Below are 16,899 nucleotides of genomic sequence, written 5' to 3'. Positions count from 1 at the left end.
GTGTCCGTGCCAGGTGGCTCAGTGAAAGCCTGGAATTGGTGGAAACAGGCTTCCATTTGTATGAAGGTTTACTATGACTGGTGCAGAGCCCTTCTCTGGCTATATAAGTAGGCTGCTGGGCTCACTCTGGGGCATACCCAAAAGCCTTTGGTGGTACAGCCTTAGGCTGGGGAAGGCTTCTTTCTATCCAGAGTGTTTTCTTCATCCTTAGGAGAATGGGCTAGGCTGGCAACAGAAAAAAAGGACCATAGTAGTGACGTCAAGAGGCCAAAGAGCTTCAGAGAGAGGAGCAACGGTGAAGACAATAAATGCTGGACAGGGCTGAGGACGAGATACCTCAGGCCCCAGTGGCTGAAGGGGTCCCAGAGAGCTTGCCAAGCCTTGTGCTGACAGTTCCAATCCTAAAACCCAAGGGCTCTGTAAGCCCCGTCACTGTAGGTCCTAACACCAAGACCTGTATGAGCTGAAACCGCAGACAGTGCCACCTCTGCTGCTGACTGCTGCAACCACCGCTCAACACTACCGGGGGCCCTGGAGGAGAAGCCACCTCAGTACCCAGGCAGAACAGTTAAAGCTAGAAGGAAAACTCCAGGGGAAAGGCAACCCCTGGCTTCTAGAAGCTTTGGATTAACAAGTTTCCATATCTCCCTGACCAGTTCCTGGCCTTGGACATCTGATACATACTGTGCACCCAAGGACCCGCCATTCCTGTCTGTGGAACTTCAGGATCTGGTCGGCACACACTGCACTATGCCTTCCACGCACGACGCCTCACAGGACCTGCCTAATACCTAACTTGGGTCCCTGTTGACTTCACTTCAGAGGTGGGACATGGAAACACTGAGGCTCATCCTCCTACAGAGTAAGTACGGGTGCACTCCCAAGGGCCAGGACAGCACTCCAGGGTCGGGGGTGGCAGTGCCGTAAGGCAGAAGGTGCAGGTCCTAGCACAGTCCACGAAGCAAGGCTGGCAGTCCCACACCATGAGAAGAGACCCTCTGAGGGCACCGGCCTTGGGGATCTCAGTGTCACCTATGACTACTCTTGTGCTGTCATCTCCTTGATGAGTCCAGGAGTCAGTGGAATGGCCTGAACCTATCACAAGGCCACAGGGCCCGCCACAAGGGTGTCCAGCTATCCTGAGCATGGGCATGGAGGGCTCTTGCCCAAGGCCCAAGGGATTAAAATGAGATACTTAGGACAAGACCTAATCAGCCTTGACTATATTCAGGGTGACAGCGACTTAGACTCATGTAAGAGATGAACCTCTGAGCATGTCTATGAGGAAACTTCTAGAATGGGTTGAGGTGGGAGATCTACACCAAATGTGAGTGGCACCGTCCCAAGGGCTGGCATCCTGGATGGAATAAGAAGTAGAAAAACATTCATTTCTCTGCTTCCTGACTAGGATGCGACGTGACCAGCCGCCTCATATTCCTCCTCCATGCCTTCCCTGCCATGATGGGCTAGACTCGGCCATGAGCCAAACGGCCCTCTTCCCTCACACTGCGTTTGTGGTGGATTTCATCACAGCAAGGAAGCAAGCGACTAGGACAGCACCTGTCACCAGGGGACACTGAAAGACAGCCCATCCACCATGGAGGTCAGCATCTCAGGAAGCCTCCAGGATGCCCATGCCTTGCCCATGACTCAGTCAGGTGTCTCTCAGGTGATCCTGGTCCCCAGTTCCACTCAGACAAGCACCTGCCATGCTGTGATGGCAACTGGGCAATGGAGAGCAGCCCTCATCAGGTGGCTAGGAGCTCCCAACAGGGCACCCACGGACCTTGCTTGCCATTAGCCATTCCTGGAGCTAAGCAAGCAAAGCCAGACGCGGCCAGGCAATCCGTGCTCTGAACAGCAGGAGATGCGCGCTCAGTTCCTGGGAAAATGTCTTCAAAGCCACAACTGTTTTCCCAGCTGTGGACGCTCCACCCTGGGAAATCTTTCCATGCCGTTACAAGAATAATTTTGAAATGACTGTGCAAACATGCAAGCCTGCGCCCCTCGTCCTGGTATTTGAGTCTCCAAACACGAGAGCTTCCTGGAGCACCCTGTGTGAAGAACGGTGCTGCCCCGCACTGCCTCTGAGCTTCAGGGCTTCCCCACAGACCTGGGCTCAGCTCCTGCTAGCTTTATCCCTGACCTGAGAGAGTCAGAGCCATCAAGAAGCTGAAACCACCCAGCAGGACCACCCTACACAGGAGACTTCCTATTCTATTAGCGTGTGCAATTTATGGAAGAAAAGTGTTAGACCCACGTGGCACAAGACAGGGCAGAACTGGGAAAGGGGTATGGACTCACTGCAAATGGAGTCTGGGCACCCTGCAAACTGAACCATAGGGATAGGGTGTGACACCGCAGAAAAGCAGAAACAGAAAAAACCCCAAACGTCCAACAGGCCTTTACGACAGTGATTTCATGGCATATCCACCCAGAGCCAACAGGAAAAGCGGGCCTCTGAAATTCAGGCTAGATGAAACCTAGGGACAGGTTGCCATACATGAAAGCTGAAGTCATTGGCCAGGCCACCTGGGCTGCTTCAGAACCAGGATGTGAAGCACCTGGGCTTCTGTAAACAAGACACTTCAGGATACAGCTGCTGGTTCAAGTATCTTGATGTCACCTCAGCCCTTCTTGCTTTGACCATTAATTAACCTTGTCAACTTGACCACATACAGGGTCACCTAGGAATATGACTGAAGAGAAGTTTCTAAAGCGGTGTGCAGCACTGTCCCATGGACTAAGGTCCTGAACTGAACCGGGCACCAGCACCCCCACCCCGCTTCCTGGGTATCTAACGTCAGCGGCAGTCACGCTGCGGCTGCTCTGTCTCACCCACCATGAGGGACTGCACCCTTGCATTCAAACCCTCCCTCCCTTGAGTTGCTTTCACCTTCACCAGGTATTCTGAGAACGAACAGAGATAAGTAACTAATACACACACTCAAGTGTCAAGCACATCAGCAGGGTTCAAGGGCAGGCTCTCCCCTTGACTCTCAGCAGTCAAGAGCCTGGTTGCAGAGGACCTAGCCTCAAGTACCAGCACCCACACGGCAGTATACACCTATCCAGTTCCAGGGAACCCGAAGCCTTCTTCTGGCTGCTCTAGGCACTGCACACACTGAGAGCACAGGCACATGAAGGCAAACTTCAACACATTAAAAAAATCTTCAAAAACTTAAAAACAACAGTAACAAAAAAAAAAAAAAAAAAACACCTGAGTTCTGATCACAGACAAATTCACTGTGGCAGAGCTCAGTATGAAGCCCATAACCAGCCACGTCTTAAAAACAGAGGAGAAGCCGGGCGGTGGTGGCGCACGCCTTTAATCCCAGCACTCGGGAGGCAGAGGCAGGAGGATCTCTGTGAGTTCGAGGCCAGCCTGGTCTACAAAGGGAGTTCCAGGACAGGCTCCAAAGCTACAGAGAAATCCTGTCTCGAAAAAACAAAAAGAAAAAAGAAAAACAGGTTCAACAGGTAAAGCTCTTGCCACACAAGCATAAGGACCTGAGTCTGGATCCCCAGAACACACGTAAGGAGGTAGACACAGCAGCACACATCTGTAAACCCTGCCCTCCGGCAGTGAGACGGGAAGTGGAAACAAGATTCCCCTGGAAGCTGACAGGCCAGCTAGTCTGGTATTGTTCATGGTAGTGAACAAGAAGACCTGCCTCAGAAACTGAAGAGCAAGGCCCACACCAAGGTTGACCTCTGACCTCCACACGTGCACCAAGGCAGCAGCACACCTGCGTTCACACACGTGCGTGCACACACACACTAACACAGAAAAGAACGAGTAATCGCTCCCCAATGCAGGGACGCGATACTCAGCATCGGCCTTGAGCAGGGTAAGATTGAACCCTTTCAGCAGCGAACTGCAGCAGGCCATCTTTGAGCAATCGCCCTGGGCACAGCAGACCTTTGTGACCATTGCTGCTCGCCAGCACTGCCCGGTGAAGGAGCTTCACTCCATGCCAAGGCCTCTGACATCATTCTCTTTCCACAGAATGATCTGTGGAATTCCCGGTAGGAAGACACAGCGATTTTCTTTTTCATCGCTTTTTGTCTGGCTTCAGGATGTGGAAAAAACACTTTATTAGTTCCCAACTCCTAGAGACCCAAATCTTCTAGGAACCATCCCCTTTCCCCACTGCACACTGCCTGCCTAACTAGAGCCACAACCTCATCCTGCACACTTCCCCTCTGTCTGCTGAGAGCCCATGAGTTGAGAGCATGCCCACGCCTGCCCTGTGGCCTTTTCTCACCAGCACCTCCTTCATTTGAAAGCTGGACCACCCCACACCGCTTTTCTCCTAGAGGCCGGGTGTCGGGCCCCAGGGACACCCTCTGATGAGCCGCAGGCAGCATGCCTCCCTCCCTTTCTCAGCGTCCTTGCTGGCCAGGCTCCCCTACCTGAAACTTTTTCCATCTTTATGTGAGATCTGAGACCAAACTGGCAGGGCAGGGGCCTGAACCTGCTGATCCCTCTCACCTGCTCCATGTGCCCAGCATTGTACACGGGTTCTGGAGGCCACGACTCGGTCCCTCATGGTTTTGGCAGCAATCATGGCATTAACTAACTACGCCATCTCTGCAGCCCCACTCCTCCTTCTGAATCCTACCACTTCATTCCGAGTGTGCGGGTGTGATGGGCCATCCAATTTAAAGTCACTGGGATGTTCTGTGACCGGGCTCATCACCTCTGTCCTCTGCCTCGCCTGCTGCTGGTTTTCAGGACAGTTCCCTTCCTGCTGTGGGATGTGTTTTTCTACCATGGGCTTCCATAAATGCCACTGGCCCACAAAAAACTTCATAACTGGGCCTTCTCACATAGTGGAGGTGGGACAAGTCTGGCACCAGTACCAAAACCTGAGATAGCCCTGGGATCCTAAGTCTACATGAGTGACTTCCTGCTCTCAGTCGTCAATAGCTCTGGGCTGGAAAGACGCTCGGATTCTGCACATCTGCGTCCTGTGATGCACACACCCCGAAGACAAGACTAACAGTAGAGGTCACACCTGCCATCCCTTCACTCAGGAAACTGAAACAGGAGGATCACGAATTCCAGGCCAGCCTGAGCTACAGAAAAAAAACCCTGTCTGAAAAACTGAGAGGAAGGGAGTTGGGAAGACAGGTTAGCTACGAAAGCACTTGTTGTACAAGAACAAGGACCTGAGTTCAGATCCCAAGCACTCAAGTTAAAAACAAAAAGCCATGTGTGGCTGTGCATAGATCTGTAGCCCCAGCACTGGAGAGGTGGGGACAGAAGGAGCCCTAGGATTTGTTGGCCGGCCAGTTTGGCCAATCACCCAAAGCTTGCTGATTGGCTACACTGGCACATCTTTGGTCCCAGCACTCAGGAGGCAAATCCAGGCTGATCTCTGTGAATTTCCAGGCCAGCCTGGTCTACACATGGAGCTCCAACCCAGTCAGAGCTACATAGTGAGAACCTGTCTCAAAATCAACCAAACAAAATAATAATAATAACATCAATGATAATAACAATAATAATAGAAGGCTGGAGAGAGGAGGGAGGGAAGCAAAGTGGAAATGGGATTCCCTATCACTGAAAAGCAGAAATACAAAGGTATGCACACAGTGCCCAGGCTGGTGTGTGGTTCATGCTCTCCAGCACCGTGGGGAGGACACCAAGGCACTGCAAACTCCAGAACTTCAGCATAGGGAGACACCCTGGGGACATCCAGAACTTCAGCACCCTGGGAAGACAGAACTGCTTGTGGCTTTTCCTGTGAAGTTTTCTGTATTTGCTAATTTTTTTTATATCGATCGTGTGCAACTCAGGAAAAACAACAAACATTTCCAATTACGTTCACTGAGTTATTCTCTATCAGGCACGAGGAAGCCCAGCACACAAACATCACCTTGGCTGACCGAGGCAGACGCTGAAGCAGCGGGCACTTTGGGAACACAGCTGGCCTGGGGATGGGGAGCAGGTCCTGTTTTTTCTGGAGCAGAGTGAGAACTGTCAGGTTTCCATTGGCAGTGAGGACAGCTGGCCGGCCACCAGCTCCTCCTCCATAGACCTGACCCCAGGCTGGGGGAAAGAAACAGAGAGGTACTTGAACCTGGGCAGAGGCCGGTGAAGTGACTGACTACTCACTCTGAGTGGGGACTAGTGGGGCAGCAGGATGGCCACTGCAAAAAGCTCTAGGAGAAAGAGATAAAGGTGACTCATAGACAGATGAGACAGGGCACATCAAACATTAACCAGGGCCAGAGATGGCCTAGCTGGTGAAATGGCTGCCTAGTCAGCTCGAGGTCCCAGGTTCCCTTGCCTGCACTGCACAAACCAGTGCACTGGTGATACAAGCCTTTGACCCCAACACTCGGGAGGAAGGGAGGGGAGAACTGTGGGTACTAGGCCAGCAGCAAGTCCCCATCTTAAAAAAAGACAAACTCCATGATTCCCACAGCTAAAACAGAAAAGGGGGATGTTGCAGGCAGAGAAATCCATCTTACTCGTTCACAGGTCTGGGGGGTCACACAGCCACTAGGGAGAACAGCATTCTCCTAAAAACTAAATACACTTGCGCTGTGTAACCCAGCAACCACACCCTGGCACTGACTCCACAGAAACAAAAACCTGTGATCGCAAACACTTATGTCAGTTTTTGTCACAAAAGCAAGGATGCCAGAAGCCCTGGCTCTGTAGACAAGGATGCCAGAAGCCCTGGCTCTGTAGACAAGGATCCCAGAAGCCCTGGCTCCGTAGGCAAGGATCCCAGAAGCCCCAGCTCCATAGGCAAGGATCCCAGAAGCCCCTGGCTCCATAGGCGAGTGAGGCCTGTGGGGACCGGCTATATCCTGACTAGTGCTATGGGCATCAGCATGTGCTCGAGGACTGCACAGAAACACGCTCACAGAAATACAGGAGGCACACCAAACTCCTGAAGCCCGAGCAAGCTCTGCAGGCTGCCGGTCTCATCCAGGCTTGGTCACTGTGGGCCCCAACACAGGGCATCAGCTGCCACCGCAGGAAACTGGGTAAAGGGTACTTGGGACTGCCTTCTGTGAAGTTTTGCAGCTCCCTAAGAATCCACCAGTATCTGGGGGAGTGGACGATATCTTTTTAGGGAAGAGGAGGGCAAGACCTTGGTGGCACCATCCTCCCTGCCCCCATGTCACTGCCTGGGATGGCATGACAGGTCCCAACACAGGAGTTACACAGTTTTTCAACTGTCACTTCTGCCCATGGGCAATGACCCAAGTTATCCTAGGTTGGGCCAGCTCCAAGGTGTGAAGGCAATGGCAGACGGTTACACAGACACTAGCTTCCTGAGCCAGCTCTTCCCTCGCATGCCCCAAACATCATCAGTCTATGACATACCGGCGCATGCCCGTCCTTGGCCTCCACCAGAACTCAAACACTGCGCCAGGCTCCCCCGGGTTTCCAGACAGGATTCCTTTTCTTTTATCTTGGTTTGTACTCACTTAACCCAGGAGCTGTCACTGGGAGAAGAGTTGGCAGTCACTCTGCGAGACAGAAGAGGAAGGCCCTGGGTGGCAGCCCTGTCCTGTGGGCTAGGGAGGAGTGATGGCAGCCCTCTCCTGTGGGCTAGGGAGATGGTGTGTCTGATCTCAGGAGTACAGGGACCCTAAACAAACCGCCCTCTTGGTGTTCAGTCCCATCCATCCAGACACACGTGCTGCCTATGACAGTGTTTGAAGCCCCGCTCAGCCCTCGCATTTCCAGGGGGCCCTCGACAGAGCAGTGCCCATGGCAACCTTCAGCACTGCAGAGACACACAGCCCTCATTCCTTCCGACGCCAAGCCAGCAGTCAGTCCTGTCGAGCGAGGACAGACCTAGTCAGAATTCTCCTGCTACTGACCCACACAGGCTGGTCCATTCTTTCCTCCAAGTGCAATCACTGAGCTGTCCACAATTAAGGATCCAAGGATCCTATAGGGCAGGTCCTACTGCCTATATTATATATTAGCACTTTGTCATAGCAGAGCTGGGCGCAGGCTAGAGAGTACAGGCATGGACAAGGAAGATACCTGCTTTAAGAGGGCTCTGCATCTGGGACCTCAGAAACACGAACCACAGTCCCTGGCCAGATGCAGCCACCAGTCTGCCATGGTGGTTAAAGCAGGCACGTGGCAGAAAACTTGCCTCGAAGGCCCCAGTGAGGAGCTGGGGGTGGGGCTCACCACAGCATACTTCTCTAGCACACACCTTTAATCTCGGCACCCAAGAGGCAGAGGCAGGCAGATCTCAGTGAGTTCAAGGCCAGCCTGGTCTACAGAGTTCAAAGATAGCCAGGGATACAGAGCGAGTTCTAGGACAGCCAGGACTTTTACACAGAGAAATCCTGTCTTGAAAAAACAAACAAACAAAAAAAGTAAGTAAATAAAAAAAAAAAGCTGAACTGAACACTTAGCAAAAGATAATCTATGAATGGACGATGAAGGTGCAGATGCTCACAAGCACTAATTAAATCACAATGAGAATTCACACATTTTTGTTGTTGCTGTTGTTTTGGATTTCTTGGGTTTGTTTTACCCCCCCCTTTGGAATTTTCTGTTTTGGGGTTGTTTTTTGTTTGTACGGTACGTGTGTGTGTGTGTGTGTGCATGAGAACATATATTCTTACAGCTTGCTTTTTATTTGCTTTATTTTTAACATTTGTTATTATTTTTCAGAACTGCAGACATGAGTACTATACTTACATCATTTCCACCCAACACGTCCCTGACCCTAGCTCCTCCCCGTCCCCACGCCCTCTCAGCTTCACGACCTTTTCTTTATTGCTGTCACACACACAGATCACACACATGTGTATATAAGTACATCCTGCTGGGTCAGTCCACTTGGTGTTGCCCACATTTAGGGGTGACCACTTGGACTATAACCCTAACTGGGTATCGGGGGCTCACTCATGGACACAGATTCTCCCAGACAGGGTCTTATGTAACCCAGGTTTCCAACTTGCTATACAGCCAAGAATAGCCTGGGTCTTCTGTTCCTTCTGCCTCTACTGCCTGAGTGCCACCAGGAGTGTAGGCTTGCACCGGCCCCCTTTGTTTATGCCATGATGAGGATGGAATCCAGGGCTTTGTGTACACTAAGCAAGTACTCTATAACCCAAGCCAAGCTGTATCCTTTAAATAGAGCTGTGCTTCTCAACTGAGCTTCAATAACCTTGGGTACAGCCAGCCACAGTGGCTCATGCCTGTAATCCCGGCTCCTGGGAAGTTAACACTGTATGAGACTGTATGAATCAACAACAAAATACAACAGTCAGACAGCAAGATAAGGGCACACCCACAGGAGGGGCTGTAACTTGAAACACTTATAGCAGGGGCTGCCACTCAAAGAGCCCCACTCCTGCTGGGTACAGGGTTCCCACAACATGATACAACACTAGTGTGGAATCTCGTGGGTAGCTAAAGTGCAGAGGCTCACGTTGATGCCCACAGCATGTTCCCAAGACTCCAAGCTAGACATGGGCCAAAGGTCCAAACCTGGTGCATGGGTAAACAAACGTGTGGGACCATGCAGAGCAGGCGCCTGAGGTCGCTGAGGACAAAACAATTCCAGATGACAGGGCAGCCAGGGAGCAGAGCAGGAGACAGGACCTCCCACAGCACACAGCCCAGAAGAACCCACGCAGTCTGGTGTGCAGACTGATGAATCAGACTCTAAGATCCGTTGAGTCCAAACGCTAAGTGAGTCCACAGCCAATGGAATTCGGCTTCTCGCCACTGTCTAGCCACTCCCTCAAGACAAGTGATATGGCTCCCAGGCACTGTTATGAAGGCTAGCGCCACATATCCCACACACAGGTGAGTGTCCAGTCACAAAGCCCGCCAGTTACTGTCTTACCATGGCTGAGAGGGATTTGGGCAGTTTCCAGACCATAAAGTTCCCAAGTTCCTCTGAATGATTTCCTAAGAAACCACAGGCTTCATGCCCACATGACGCACGTGACTTTCTAAAGGGCCACCGCCCAGTGACAAAGCCAGCAGCTCTGATGGCTGCCTTGCAGTCTGAGCCCTACCTGGCAGGACCCACCATCGATGAGAAAGGCACCCCTGGGGAACCAGATGCCACCGGCTGGCCAGCTGTACACATAATCTTTGTGGTGTGTGCGTTCGTGAGTTCCATCTCCATCACTTGTAACAAAGTTTGTCACCTGCAGCTGCTCTGCTGTGTCTAAGATTTTTTCTGACCTTTAAGTCTTTAATTGGCAAAGGAAACAAATTCAGTCAAGACTCCCCAGATGGTTAATGCGCATGCCTGCAAAGCAAGCTCTTTACTATCACCCTTGCCCTAGCTGCAGCATAATCTCAGAAAGGAAGGAAGGAAGGAAAAAAGGAAGGGAGGGAGGAAAGGAGGGATCAAGAGAGAGAGGGAGGAGAGCGAGCGAGCAATCAAGCAAACATGATCTTGTTCCTTTCTCAAGTGACTGGTCACTATGCATCTGGATGGACCAGATCTGGTGAGAGACAGTCTGGTCTCCACATCTAAGCTACTGCCACCAGTGTTTACAGTGTGACTGCAGGGAGGGAAGGTGGCATCTTCAGCGACACAGCCACCTCCTGGCTTGTTCCAGCTCAAATGGGTACCAGGCAAGTTAATGTGGCCCAGCCTGGGGTCCAGCCAACCCTTCCTGAGTGCAAATGCAGCTCTCTGGAAGAGGCCCATTGGGAAGAACTAAGGCGGAGATTGGGGCTTAGGCTCCAGGAAGCGCTTCCTACAGCAGACAAGGATGAAACGCCTGTGGTCCAGGGCATCTAAGCGTAGGGAATTGCTGTGAACTCCAGCTCCCATCAAGGTCCACAAATATGCTGCCTGTGGGAATCCAGGAAGAGGGAGGCAGCAGGGCCAGAGCCTTCTCAGACCAGCAGTCAGGAAACAGGAACCAGTTCCAAGATGCCCAGTAGGGTGTTTGAACTCTCTCCCTATGCAGGGCATCAAAGGCCACCAACTTCTCCACAGCCCAGGGTCAGACCAGGTTGTAAGCAGGGGCTAGGGCAAGGTGTCCACACACTCCAGGCCTCGGCACCAGGACCCAGTGGGCCATGGCCCAAACAGGCAGCAGCTCCACGGGGCCCAGAGCCCCAAGTGGAACTTGAGCTCCATGGAAACCACTCCCCAAGGGGCAATGAAGTTCCCAGCACTTGGGGACACATGGGCGGTCCTGGCTCAGGCACAGAGCACTGAGCTGTGGGAAGTGGCTATGCAGGCCCTGGGAGCTCCTCACATGGACACTTCTGGGAGGAGAATTGAGTGGTCCAAGTAAGGACAGGGGCTTCTTCCTTCCCTGCTGCAGAATCCAGAGGTTCATTTGGAGCCACAGGGGGACAGGACTGGAGCAGCATGGTACTTTTCCATGTGCTCCTGGGTGATGAGACTGTCGAGCTGCAGGCCTTGCGACCCAACCTTCTTGAACACTTAGATTCAGCTCGCCCTATTTTCTCTCTAAAAAATATCTCTCACACATCCTTCTGACAATTTCCCATGAGAGCCAAAGGAAGAGATGTTTTTATCCAGACACCAGCATTCTTAGGCAGAGAAGGGCCTCATTCTGTATGCAAGACTGGCTTCCAGAAACATGAGGAGGAGATCGAAGGACCTAAGTCCCCAAGCTACAGTCCTAAGTCACAGTGGCCACAGTGCCTGCCAGCTGAGGACCGCACCCTGGAATCCCACTTCCTTTCAGCAGGAGTGTGGCTGACGACCTCTGTTGGTCAGTCCTCTGCTGGCCAGGCCACCAGAACGTCATTGCCTCATAGGCAGGCCTCCTCCAAAGACCCACTCAACAGCCTAGAGCTCTGCCTCCCGACACCTGCAGGCACCACGAAATCAAACACAGCCTGTGGCTCTCCAGGAAACTCCAGGCTGTCAATCAAACCAGCATGAGAAAGACTCGAAGGAAGCATGCCCAGATCGCTTCCTGCTTTCTTCACATAGAGAGAGACAGAGACAGAGACAGAGAGAAACACAAGGCTGAGGCAGTCCCTCTCAAACATTAGGTTCCCTGCAAGTGTGTGGACAGTGTGAGGAGGAAGGGTGGGGAGCCCAAGGTGGGGCTGTGCCGTTGAGCTGCAGCTTGCATGGGAAAGGCCCCGAGTTCCATCCCCAGCACGGTGGAACAGACAGCGTCTCGCCAAGACTAATATCACACACCTATGATCCCAGCACTCAGGGGGCAGAGGCAATGGGACTGCACATTTGAGGCTTGCCTGAGCTACATAACATGAGAACAGAGTCCCCGCAAAGCCCAGCCACACCGTCACATGTGCGTCTGACCGGGGCTTATACTGTGTTAACAGACAACCCTGGAATAGTAGCATCTGATGGTGTCTGGAGGGTAGTAAGCAACTAATTTTAAAAGTGAATTACCACCAATGAACAAGTTTAATATCCAGAACTTTACAGGTATCGAAAAGATTTGAAAGGTTAAAATTTAAATGTATCTGTGGCCAGCAACATGGCTCAGCAGGTAAAGGAGCTTGCTGCCAAGCCTGATGACCCAAGTTCAATCCCATATTGGTTGAAAAAGAGAACAGAATTCCACGAGTTGTCCTCTGATCTTAACACACGCACCATGAAGGTGCACACATGAATACATAAATAAATGTAAAAAAAAAAACACAATTCAATGTATCTGCAAACACATGGCAGATACATGTTATAGGGTGAAAAACAAACGCACACAACATTTAACATTGTTCATGCCCTATCTCAGTGAGTATTACAGTCAATTGTTTGGGCCAGTAAGATGGCCCAGTGGGCAAAGGTGATTACCACCAAACCTGATAAACTGAGTTCCGTTCCTGGAACCCACACTGTGGAAGGAAAGAACTGACTCCCGAAACTGTCTTTTTGACCTCTAGACAGGCACCATGAGTAACAGACATGATTAATATGAAGGATTCGGGTTGTTTTCTGGTGCTGGGGTAAAAGGCAGGGTCTCCCACATGCTAGGCAAGTGCTCTACCACTGACCCACGGCCCAGACCCTAGACCTGAGATTTTAGACAGAAGTGCCTGGATCACACCCTACACACACATCAAGGAGAGAAGCTCCCTGGGAGTGCAGTCAGGAGGCCCTGCTCTCCCAGGCCCTCCACCTGGTCAGGCTGGTCCATCACAGTCCGTAGTAAACATGGGCACCCACACAGAGGCCAAATTTCTGTCTCCTAACCGCTCCAGTAAGCACTAAGCATGCCCGCGTGTGGCTGCTCCGCGCGAGTCACTTACCTTGAGGCTGGTTGCCTCCTTGCCAGGCCTGGCATCAGATGCCTGCGGTGTCTCTTCTGATGATGTTATCTTTTGCTTTTTACTCTTCTTCTCTGTCCCTTTGGGACCTTTTCTCTTATGTTTTACCATCCTGGAAAGGACAGTGCAGGTGGGTCAACGGTAGGAAGGGAGAGGCCGTGTGCTACAAGGGTTATGCTGTTAAACAGAGCAGCAAGGATACCTGCCCACTATACCACAAAAGGAGGCTTCACTAGAACACGCTAACCAGGGCCACAGCACAAAAAAGAAAAGGAGAGAAAGAGAAGAAAAAAAGGAGGAGGATAAGCATAGTGGAAGAAATAGGAGCGATCTAGAAGGTGTGAACACTCCAGAGGACGAATCTGCAGGCATGTAACTATGAGGCGGAGCTGGAGTGAACCTGCAGTCCAGACGGGTGGGCATCAGGGCACTCTGTCCCGACTAGGGACTGTCACTGACTATGGTGCAAGGAAAGAATATTTCTATTCTAGAATCAGAAAACTCCAAGCTCTCTCTATTTTTTTTTAAATTAAACCTCCTCATTTAAAAAAAAAAAGGAGTATTCGAAGCCAGAGGCTACAAATTTCAATTAGCAGTATAATAAGAAATTGTAAAAGGAGAGACTGTTGACACAGGGACACTGAAAATAGGGGTGCCGCCGCCAGCCAATTACCTCGTTAAAGAAATAAGAAAAGTTCAGCAAATATTTACACACCGCTTCGGAGAGAAGCGAGGTCTGCGGTCACCCTGGAAGTTAGCCTTACAAAGTCAATCACGAAGTCTATTTGAGAAGAAGGAAAAGATGGTTCTGCATCACAAGGTTCTAAGAGAGAGCAACTCACAACTGAGGCAATGAGGGTCATTTTAGAAAACATCTGCTTTTTGTTTGGGGTCAAGAGACTTTCAACAAGGGTGCCAAGACCATTCAAAGAGCAATCTACTCACCAGTGGGGGAGGATGCTAGAGAGCCAAGAGGAAAAACGTGTATGAACCTCACAACACACACAGAGCTACCTCAGGATGGACCAAACCCCACATGTAAAAGAGCCCACTTTTCTTTCTTTCTTTTTTTAAAGACAGGGTATCACAATGTAGACCAGGCTGACCCTGACCACACAGAGATCCAACTGCTTCCACCTCTGCCTCCCGAGAGTGGTAATTAAAAGCAGGCACCTTTAACAGGCCAGGCCTAAGACTGTCGGAATTTCCAGAGATGAACGCTGATGGCCCCGAGAACACTGTGGTCTCTCCAATAAAATACCAGAAACTAGGTACCCAAAGGAAAACTACGCAGGATTACATCATCACTACAAAGTTCTGTCTTGGATTAGAGAGATGCTCAGTGGTTAAGAGCTCGTGCAGAAAACCCAAGTTCAGTTCCCAGTACCAATATCAGGCAGCTCACAATTGCTTGTAACTCTAGATTCAGACCCAATACCTCTGGGCACACACACACACACACACACACACAATTAAAAATAGAATAGAAAGGGACTGGAGAGCCGGTTCAGCAGTCAAGAGCACTTACTACTCTTGCAGAGGACCTGGGTTCAGTTCCCAGTACCCACATGGTGGCTCACAACTGCCTAGAACTCCAGTTCCAGGAGATCTGACGCTTCTTCTTCTGACCTCCATGGAACCCTACACATGCATGGTACACAAACATACACTCAGGTACACACACACACACACACACACACACACACAAAATTAATAAGCAATTCTTTAAAAAATTAAAATAACAAAACAAATGTTAAAAGCTTCTAACAATTGGACAGTGCTAGAAAAAGGACAACTGAAAGCATGGAGGGCGTGCCTGCCAATCACTCTACAAGAAAAGAAATGGGGGGGCGGGCAGCAATATGGCTCACCAGGTAAAGGCACTTGCCAAGCAAGACTGACAACCTGAATTCCATCCCAGCCTAGCCTAACGAGTGAGTTCCAGGCCAGTGAGAAACCCTGTTATGAAAATACAAGGTGGATGGGGAACACCGTCTAAGGTTGACCTCTGGCACACACACAGAGACATGCATGTACACACGCACACATAAGAATATGCAGGCATGCCTTTAATCCCAGCACTCGGGAGGCAGAGGCAGGTGGATCTCTGTGAGTTCGAGGCCAGCCTGGTCTACAAGAGCTAGTTCCAGGACAGGAACCAAAAGCTACGGAGAAACCCTGTCTCGAAAAATCAAAAAAAAAAAAAAAAAAAAGAATATGCAGGCATACACATGCATATACAGGCACACACATACAGGCATGCACGCACATACAAGCATGCATGCACATACACAAAGACACACACACACACACTAATTTTAGAATGGGCAAAGGTCTTGAACAGACACTGAAGAACTTCACTAGTCATTGAGACAATGAGAACCAGAGACACTGCTTCATGCAGCAACTAATATAAGAAGACAGGGCCAGGAGAAGACTCAGTGGGTAACAGCACCTGCCACGGACGCTTGAGCACCTGAGTTTGATCCCTAGGATCTACATAACAACCTGGATGCCATGGTGTGCATCTGTCATCCCACCTTTGCGACGGTGACATGGGAGGTGGGGACAGTAGAGGAAGCCCGGGCACATGCTGGGCAGCAGACACCAGAAGACTATGCCTCAACAAAGTCAAGGAAGGAAATAGACTCCCTAAAGTTGCCTCCATGGTACCCAAGACCACTAATATGTGATCTCCTCCAGTCTAGAACCTGGGCTCCTAAGTCTGGGATTTCTAGTCTGTCCTGTTATGTGCCAACGCCTTGAGTGACGCCAATACATAAAAAGAACCCAAAGAATCCTTATTCTTTTTTTTTGAACGAGAGTCTCATTTGGTAGAAAAGGTTGGAATGGAGCTGTCAGCAATTCTATCTAAGCCTCCGGGATGCTGAAATTACAACCATTTACCACCACATCCAACTTGTAAGGATGGATGAATGGAAGAACTGTTGGATGCATCGATAAATGGGTCTGTGGGTGGTTGAATGGGTGGGTGAGTAGATGGATAAGTAGGTGGAGGGGTAGGCAAATATCGGATGAGTGAATGGATGTATTCATAGGGGTGAATGGGTAGGTTGGTGGGTGGCTGAATGGATCTATGGGGATCCACGTCAAGGGCCGGGAAGATACGCACGGCCGGGACCAGGACGCCATCTCCCCAGAGGCTCCGACCCCCCTGGCACCCGCAGACCACGCACCTGCAGCGTCCACTCTCGCCCGCCTCGGCCACGCGCTTTCACCACCAGCTCTGCAGGTTCCGCGCCGTCCCGCCCTCAGAAGAGTGGCGCTGTACATTGGACAGAATCCGCGTCGGACTTCCAGCCAGCCAATCGCCGCCTCACGGGAGGGAGCAGACCCGGCTCAAGATACTGGCGTCATCTTTCGGCGCTGAGGGAGCGGGCAGTTGCCGGGGCAACTCCTGGTGGCGTGGACACGTGCGCGCCGCATTCACGCCGCTGGTGCTGGGCGGTGCTGGCGGAATGCGGCTTGTAAAAGCTTGTAAATCCGAGGGCAGCCAGGCTTGGAGGTGCACGCCTGTTGTCCCACCCCTAGGGAGGGTGAAGCAGGAGGATTAGGAGTTCAAGGCCATCCTACTCTACGCTGGGAGTTCAAATCCAGGCTAAATTTTATGAGACCCTGTTGTTGGG

At 51.2% G+C, this 16,899-nt stretch overlaps 1 protein-coding gene across 1 annotated transcript in view; it reads right to left on the bottom strand.

Moving 5' to 3' along the window:
* The window catches only part of CUNH7orf50 (chromosome unknown C7orf50 homolog), a 101,906-nt gene extending 85,335 nt beyond the window's left edge, over positions 1-16,571 (bottom strand). The window contains exons 1-2 of the mRNA XM_041648317.1: positions 16,450-16,571; positions 13,235-13,364 (exon numbers count right to left, since the gene is read on the bottom strand). Of these exons, the coding sequence (XP_041504251.1) occupies positions 13,235-13,363 (129 nt within the window). The 5' untranslated portion in view covers position 13,364; positions 16,450-16,571. The remainder of the gene's footprint in view (positions 1-13,234; positions 13,365-16,449) is intronic.
* Positions 16,572-16,899: the final 328 nt, after the last annotated feature.

This window comes from Microtus oregoni, unplaced genomic scaffold, assembly GCF_018167655.1.
Source record: "Microtus oregoni isolate MIOR12 unplaced genomic scaffold, Mior012 000003F_ref0000135, whole genome shotgun sequence".
Lineage (NCBI taxonomy): Eukaryota > Metazoa > Chordata > Mammalia > Rodentia > Cricetidae > Microtus > Microtus oregoni.
The sequence above is the reverse complement of the archived record's forward strand: the minus strand, read 5'-3'. Positions and strand labels throughout refer to the sequence as shown.